Source organism: Galeopterus variegatus, unplaced genomic scaffold (assembly GCF_000696425.1).
Source record: "Galeopterus variegatus unplaced genomic scaffold, G_variegatus-3.0.2 Scaffold1626, whole genome shotgun sequence".
Classification (NCBI taxonomy): domain Eukaryota; kingdom Metazoa; phylum Chordata; class Mammalia; order Dermoptera; family Cynocephalidae; genus Galeopterus; species Galeopterus variegatus.
The window spans coordinates 73,998-82,980 of record NW_007727737.1 but is presented as its reverse complement, the minus strand read 5'-3'; the positions used below and the strand labels follow the sequence as shown (position 1 = coordinate 82,980).

At 39.0% G+C, this 8,983-nt stretch overlaps 1 protein-coding gene across 1 annotated transcript in view; it reads right to left on the bottom strand.

Annotated features, from left to right (window-relative positions):
* The window catches only part of CLEC1A (C-type lectin domain family 1, member A), a 21,421-nt gene that overhangs the window by 1,883 nt on the left and 10,555 nt on the right, over positions 1–8,983 (bottom strand). Inside the window, exons 2-4 of the mRNA XM_008578069.1 lie at positions 8,199–8,297; positions 7,505–7,681; positions 1,726–1,877 (exon numbers count right to left, since the gene is read on the bottom strand). Coding sequence (XP_008576291.1) covers positions 1,726–1,877; positions 7,505–7,681; positions 8,199–8,297 — 428 coding nt within the window. The remainder of the gene's footprint in view (positions 1–1,725; positions 1,878–7,504; positions 7,682–8,198; positions 8,298–8,983) is intronic.

Sequence of the window (8,983 nt, the reverse complement as noted above, 5' to 3'; positions counted from 1 at the left end):
CAAAATGTTAGATTGTATCCCATAAGTATGTACAATTATACTGCATCAATCAAAAATTTTTAAAAAAGAAGTAAAAGAAGGATTTGGAAGTATTATTTATGTCTTGGACTCGAAAGGGTGGGAAGAAAAGCTTTTTAATTTCCACACACACACACACACACACACACACACACACACACACACACACACAGCTATATACGTGATAATTGCTTTTCTGACATCCATATTGAAATTTTTAAAAAGTTATTTACTTTTTCCTATGTAGTTTCGCTCTACACTCAATATCTTTAACACAAAATGTGTCTAAATTTATTGTAATTATCCATTCTGATGTCTTTTTTTCCTGCCATGAGTTTCTTAAGACCATATGCTGTTTTTTGTTAATTATTATATCTTCAACACCTCAGATAATTAATGTCACATACTAATTCAATGAAAGATTATTGGAAATATAAGCGAAATTATTGCTAAGCAGTAGTCATATAAGGCATGTGACAAGAACTGTATTTTAAAATACTGTTTTCAATTAAATAGGGATACCTTTAAATTAAAAGCTCTGAAAATAAATCATATAGAAGTGATTTAAATATATACAAATATATGAAGTGCATGAGAGAAAATAACTATATACCTTTCACAACAAAATCCTACCAGTGCATATCATATAGTTCAATTATATACCTGAGTCCTCAGGATGTGCTGAAGGCAGAGGAAACAAAAAGAATAAGAAAAATTAGGAGGGTTTATGCCAGGACACATAGTCTTAGTAAAAAAAATTGCCTCCCTTTATGCCTAAATGGAGCCATCAAAAAGGGTAAAAATAATATTATTTTAGTAAATGAGTGATATTGCACAGAGGTTCATTTGTGCAGATTTTAGGAGGTGGGTAGGAATTAAGACGTAACTAGAAGGCTGTTAAAAATTTGTATAGTGAGCTGGGCATTTAATTAAATAACCCTTTGTTGATAATCTCTGCATCAAAACTCTGCTAAATTCTAGAGAAACAATGATAAATAAGTAATGGTCGCACTGCTTGAGGAATTCAATCCAAAGGCTGTGATAACTACGAAAGGGGAATAATGACACCACTTTATTGGTGTACTCTAAGTGCATGGACTTAATATATATCAATTTGTAGTTTTATTCTTATATTTGCTTTGATCAGTCTATCTTAGGCTGTAAACTTCTGGAAGGCAAGATATATTTGCAGATTACGGCAGTAATTTAATTAAATGTTTTTCAGTTAAAGGCTTTGTCATTTTTATAATGGAAGAGCAGGCAGTGCTATTTTCATCTTTCTGACACACATCAATATTGTCCCCATTCTACCAAAATCAAAAGAGGTAAGAAATTCAGACATTCCTCCTTTGCTCCCTGACTGAGAGGGGGTGGAGTGTGAAGAAATATTTCTCATGTTTTTAAGGGGTGGGTATTGGTGGAGAACAGAATTCCTTTTTCAAACTTCAGGGAACCGTTGGAAGCAACAAGAATAAAAATTGAGCCTTGACTGCAATAAGTGGGAAAATCTGGGACCAAGATCCCTGACTCCTTAGAATCTTCTTGACTAGCTCTTTAAAGGCCTCTTTTGAGTGAGAATCCTTCAAATATTGAAAGGGAAAATCTGGGACCAAGATCCCTGACTCCTTAGAATCTTCTTGACTAGCTCTTTAAAGGCTTCTTTTTGAGTGAGAATCCTTCAAACATTGAAGAGCTTCAGAATCTTACCAGCACTTCTTGTGTGTTTATCTTCAGCATGGTAGAGTTCTCAGCAACGCAGAAATATTCACAGCCCTGCCAACTTTTGATCTCTTTATAGAATTGGTAACATTTGTCCCCATGCCACTTCCAATTTTCTGGGCAAGGGCTGCACCTGTGTCCTTGGAAAGAAACCAGTTTTAATAAGTAATTTTCTACCTGGTTCTGCTGTGTTTCTCTTTTAAAATTATACAGTATTCGATGTCCCAAGAAAGAACTGATTCCTTTTCTCTTAGATATTTAATTGCCCAGGCAATAATAGGTACAAATATTTACTGAATATATGCCAGGAATTATAATTGGTACTGAGCATACAGTGGAAATTAAAACAGTGGAAGTTAGAACTAACTACTTATGTGGAGTATGGAATCTAGTAATGAATGACTGAAACTTCCTTGTCCCTTGCCTATGCAATTCAGCACATGGAGAAAATATTTAATTTCATAAAGCTGCTTATATGTTTATAAATTCAAAATGCAATGTATTCAAAAACAGGGTTTCTATAATTTTTTTCTCCAAAATCCTCTTATATAATAGTAAAAGGATTTTTAAAAATACAATATATATCAAGATGATATGGGCTCTTTTCTCAATCTAAACAAAAATAAAGAAATTTTTAGAAAAAGAATACTGAGACAAGCATTAGAATGGCAAATTTCCATGTGTCGGAACTTAAGCTGGGCATCCAAGCCAGGAAAGTAAGCGCACAGGTCGAGGTGACATGGACTATGTCGGTAGCCGTTGCAAATACAGTAACGAGGGTCTGAGAGTCAAGACTTTAACACCAGTATGGGTACCTGGCCTTGGGCCTTTGAGAGTTAGGGACCCATAATTGAGTCTCCGGTGGCTGTGTGGTGGGGTGGGAACTTCAGTCATATCATAATGGTTTCTTTATTAAAGGGTCACAAAAATCAACTACAATGTATATTGCGGAGTTAAAATAAAAAAATTTAAAAATTAAAAAAAAAACCCAATATAGTGTCAAATGTCAAAATCTAAGTATATAACACAGATAGGTATTATATTGTTGTTTGTATTTCCTTGTGTATTTGGAATATTTCATAAGGTAAAACAACATTCTCTTATTTTTTTTTTTTTTTACTGACCGGTAACGGGATCGCAACCCTTGGTGTCGCGCCCGTACCGGGGACCGGCAACGGGATCGCAACCCTCGGTGTTGCTTGCCCGCGCAGCGCTCAGCCAGTGAGCGGGAACCGGTCTCCACATGGGATCCGAACCCTCGGTGGGAGGGTCGCTGCGCTCCCAAGCAGCGCACTCTCCAGTGCGCCACCGGGCCGGCCCAGGTAAAACAACATTCTAAATAAATAAATAGTGTAGGAGATTATATTTGTCACATGATGACACTGCCAAGTTGCTGCACAGCTCGATAGCTTTTGAGCTCTCAGACAGTTCTGCTTGCCTCCAAATTCTGCAAGAAGGAAATTAACAAACCTGGATAGACTCATTCACAAACGAAAGGAGCTTCACATATGACATGTGATTCTCTCTGTGCTCTGTCAAAATGAAGTTCCATATTTAAATGAGAATCGATGGAAAGTGAAATTTCAACGAGTATATGTAGGAGGAAGCAAGAGATAATTAGAATTAATGGAGAGAGACTAAAGCTCAAGGGCCATATATGAAATAGTTAGAGAAACCATATAACTAAAGAGACGGAGGTAAAGATACCGCTTTACGCACATAATTTTTCTTAAGTTTTTGATTTAATATTGCTTAAATATCTGGGGAAAAAAAGGAATAAAAGTCAGAAGAAATTCCTTTCCCATGGACACGCACACACACACACTATCCATGTACGTTTATACGCATACATACTGTGTGTGCATGTGTATGCAGAATAGATTTAAGGAGAAAAACTGGGACTTTTAGTTCTAAATTGGAAAATTTTGGACAGACTGGTACATATTGGTCACCGTATTTTATCTTTAAAATATTTATTGCTATTACCCTACTAGAGTAAGTGATTCATGAGGGCAGAAATCCTATGTATTTTGTGTGGTATGCGCTAATAGGTACTCAATAAATACTAGAAACATACCAGGAATAATACTAGCTGGCTGGCTGGATAATAAGTAAGGGAAAAAAATAAATAGATGTATAGTGGATAAGAGGAAAGTAAACAAAGAAAAGCAGCAGAATAAAGCTAAGAACTAACATCTAACCAAAAAATGAGAATTTTTATTAGAATAGGGAACATCATTAATATATTTCTGGGTGGATTTTGTATTTAAACTAAATTTGGTTTATTTGCATAGCTTCTCCTTTTATTTGTTTTTAGTCAGCTAGATGAATATTCCAGAGACCGCTGGTTTCAAGATAACCTGAATTCTCTTTTTGATGATACGGCATCCAACAAGGATAATAAAAAGTAGGCACACTGGCTTTCAGAAAAATAAGAAAATAAAGAAAATTATGACCAGTAAGATCATTAGTCATGAGGAAAAGAATCACTTGAGAAGCAGAAGTGTGCCTATTGATATTGTTTACTGAACAACCCACAATCGGAGAGTTTGCTACATTGAGAAGTGGTTGGTGTGTGAATGGAAGACTAGGAAATTTCATCCTGCTTTAGAGTTCCCCAAAGATAAATAAGAAGTGAAGATCTGAACACGTATTGGTGCTTTCTATGTGTGCATGATAAGGAAATCAAAAGAGAGAGCTAATGAATAAACTGGACCATCAAGAAATCCAAAATGGGGGCGTTCTGGTCAAGATGGTGGAATAGACAGTCCCCAGCGTCACTCTCTCCCACAAATCAACCAATTTACAACTATAAAAATGTAACATCCGCCAAGCTGGGGGCTGCTGGAGCTCAGGGGAAGAGGAGGAGAGACCTACAGAGTTCATGAAGGCAGGAGAAACCGTGATGAGGGAAAGAAAAAACTGCTCTGAGCATTTTGGGCCATGGCTGCTTTAAGGCTCCAGCCGCTGAGCACATGGAGCAGGAGCCAGCAGAAGCCACAGCTGTGCCCTTCAGAGGGAGTCACTTGGAGGCAGCAGGGGAGAAGAGGGTCTTGGTAGCCCTCAGGACAGCAAGACCACTAGCAGGTTTCCCGTGGACCCATGCAGGAGCAAGGAGCCAGAACATATGAAAAAGGGGAGCCATTCAGAGGCTGGTGAGTCATCGCATGGGACCAGCGCAGGGCCTGCCCCATGGGAAGTGTTTGGGGCATGGGCAGTGGGGGAGACAGGCCGACCAAGAGAACACTGGGACACAGCAAGGACAGCCGACCCACCCCCCAATCAGCTCAGGACCACTTAGAGGAGACTGGTCAGGGATGCAGAATTGCATGGGGTGCAGTTTGCTGAAAAAACTCAGGCCCAGATCAGAGTGTCTACACAACCCAGGTGCACCAGGTCTCTGGAGAGCCAGAAGTATCTATAAGGTCAACCATTAAAACCTGAGCTGCACAAAAAGCCTTCCCTAGGGAAACAGCAGCAAAGCAGCAATTTATCTCAACCACACAGCTCAAGTACTGGTTCCCATAGGAAGTTCCCCATTTTAGAAGTAAGCAAAGGGCCGGCCCGGTGGCGCACTGGGTAAGTGCGCCGCTTGGGAAGCGCGGCGGCGCTCCCGCCCAAGGGTTCGGATCCCACATACAGACCGGTTCCCGCTCACTGGCTGAGCGAGGCGACTCAGGTGAGAGCCTAATATATATTTGAATGAATGAGCAAATGAATGACAAAAATCATGAGTCTCGTTCTAACTGATATCTGAGGAAAATTATCTTGAGCCCAGAGTGTAGGTGAGCTGGGTGATACCTAAAGATCACTCTTTCTCCCTTTTTATTGGGGGGTGGGTGGGTAACAACTTTATTGAGATATAATTCACATGTCATACAATTCACACATTTAAATGCTGGGGAGGATCGATATGTAGAAAAGGGAACTCTTATATACTGTTGGTGGGAATGTAAATTAGCACATTCATTATGGAAAACTGTTTGGAGGTTCCTCAAAAAACTTCAGACTATCATGTGATCCCATTGCTGGGTGTTTACCCAGAGGAAAGGAAATTAGCATACTGAAGAGATATCTGCACCCCCATGTTTATTGCAGCACTATTCACAATAGCCGAGATATGGAATCAACCTATATCTCAATTAAAAGATGACTGGATAAAGAAAATGTGGTGTAAAGCACACTGCCAGTGCCTCGGGGCCCTGCTGGGGGCCCAGGGCATGGGGTGGGGACTGGTCCACCCTACCCACAACCAGGCACACCACCAGCACCTCGGAGCCCGCCTAGGGGCCTGAGGCATAGAGCCAGGGACTGGACACCCCCTGCCACAACCAGGCACACCACCAGCACCAAGGAGCATGCCAAAAACATCACCTCCATGTGGGTGGCCCACCACCAAAGCCACCACAATAACCATGGCTGCTGTGAAAGCGGCTAGACACCACAACGACCACGCAGATGGTCTGCCAGCCACTGGAGTGCATTGACACAAGGAGAGTCACCAGCAGAGACCAAAGAAAAGAAGAGGATGTCTCTTTCCACGAAGCCCATTTCAGAGTGACAGAAGAAGCATCTGCTCTATGATAATATTGGGGGACCTGATCACACCTCTCAACATTGGACAGATCATCTAGGCAACAAATCAACAGAGTAACCATTACTCTTTCAGAAGGAAAGAAGAAATCTAGGGTAATTAGAGGGGGGATGGGGAGAGATTGGACAAGGGGCATAAAGAATAATTATGATTTGTAACAATACATATGCTAGTAATCTTGATTTGATCAACATATCTCAATGTTGAACCCCAAAAACATGTATAATCAATTTTGATTCCATAAAAATTAAAAAGAAAAAAAAAGAAATCCAAAATGGACAGAATGGAAAGACACATACACACACACACAACACACACACACACACACACAGACTGATGTGATGCTTTTAGTCTCCTTCAGTAGCATTTTTATCAAAGTGTAGTTCATCTACCATTGACATTTCCTCATGAGTAGCCCTTATTAAAGTACATATTTCTGGTACCCAGCCAAGTCACACTGAATTAAAATAACTGGGATTTGATTCAGGTTATCTGCTTTCTTGAACTGATTCCTGTATGATTCCTAAAATTTCAGAACTATAGTTATGAGTTTAACTTCTTGATGGGGAGAAGTTGTAAATTTGTAAACACATGCACCAAGGTAAATTGAGAAAGAAGATTGTGTTTTATTTACTTGTAGTGTTATTTTGGGCATTCCAAGTTCATTGTTTTGTTGTTTTAATCACGAATATTCGTAATAAATAAATTAAAAATAAAATAAAATTTATTAATTACAAAATAAATAACTGTCTATATTTGAAGAATCCTTTTATGTATTGTAACCCAGACATATATTAACTGCATGATCCCAATAAGTGGTCATGATCTTGAAGCCCAAACTNTTTTATTTACTTGTAGTGTTATTTTGGGCATTCCAAGTTCATTGTTTTGTTGTTTTAATCATGAATATTTGTAATAAATAAATTAAAAATAAAATAAAATTAATTAATTACAAAAATAAATGTCTATATTTGAAGAATCCTTTTATGTATTGTAAACCCAGACATATATTAACTGCATGATCCCAATAAGTGGTCATGATCTTGAAGCCCAAACTCTTTATTGAGTTTGCCAGACTGCTGATTAAATAATACATGCTTTCAAGTTACATTGATGGGTAATTTAGCTCTTTATTGAGAGATCCTGAGGACGGAGTTATCAGGACACACTCACCTCCAGTTTTATTATAGAGCTCATGACAAAGTTTTTCTGCCACATGCTGCAGAGCTTCTGCAAGCTTCCTGTTCTGGGCTTGGAGAGATTGCAGCTGTCCGGAGAGATTCCCTAGTCTTTCTTCCTTTTGGGAGATACTGTTTTGCTGAGTTTTGGAGAGCTGGTAGAACTGAAAAACTAACCCAAGTAACCAAGTCAGCCTGGACAGCTTATTTCTTTATTTCTATTTCTATTTTCCACATCTCAGGAATACAAAACAGCACATTGTTTAAGATTTCAGGCTCTGAGATCTTATATTGCCTATATTCAAGTTTGGACTCCAGTACATACATAAACTGTGTCATCTTGGGCAAATTCATTTCTCTTAAGTCTATCTGAAAATATAGAGTCATAATAGCAGTTCCATGTGGAATGGGAGATGATTGGAGCATGCACTGACTAAAAAATGCTGATTTTATTGACATATAAGCAAACAGTCAAAATTCTTCTCAAACAGAATGTTTAATTCGAGTTGGCAAGTGGTTGCTGTATTTTAGTGCTTCTTGCACTAAATACTCATTATTTAAATAGTTGCCGTTTAAAAAAGGCACATTGAATTATTCAGAACTATAGTAAAAATATTCATCACAAGTGTTTCTCATTCTAGATAAACTTTGGCACCAGGATTCTCCCCGAGTTCAGAGCAGAGACTTACACACAAAGCACAGGATGGTCAAGCCTATCAGCAACACCACGCACACAGTCAGCAGGGTCAGAGCCACCAGGCGCCAGGCTGCAGAGGGAGTCCCAAGCTCTGCAGGGAACAAAAGAGAAAGCAGTGTTTGGTTTTTTCTTCCTCTTGGATTTAAGTCAGCAGCAAGCAAGTGAGAGGAGTTGGTTCTTGACAGGGACAAATTATGCAGTATTCTTATGCAGGATTAATCAGAGCTAGATAACTTACCCTCTGTCCTCAGAACATTTTCACGAGGCTCAACACCAGGTCTCACTTACCACAGCTGTATTCTTTCACAAGCCCTGCCCACTTCTATCCCACCCCAACCCCCACCCAGCCCCAGTCCTACCTTGCAGAGAATCACGTTATGCATTATCGTTATCTTTACATGGTTGTCTGTAGAAGCTTCTGTTTGTCAAAATTCTAATTATAAAAGACTGTTATGAAAATGCCTGAAAGGGAGCCTGAGGAATCTTATGAAGGAACAACTTTTCACAACAGCAGGGAAAAAATAAAATGAACATGTTACTTTTGTAAAACATGGCCCCCTTCAAGGCCCATATATGCTGCTTCTTAAAAAGCAGATTACATATCAGTAGTAGCAAGTAATCATTTCATTGTTTCTCTTTGGGGTTTTTTCTTTGAAAGTTCCTCTTCTGTAAGGATGTTGTTTGTTCATTTATTTGATTTTTATGTCCCCAAAAATAGTTTCTAAAGAAATGTGATCATAATTTCTCAAGGATGGGTCTAAACTATATCAATTTTGG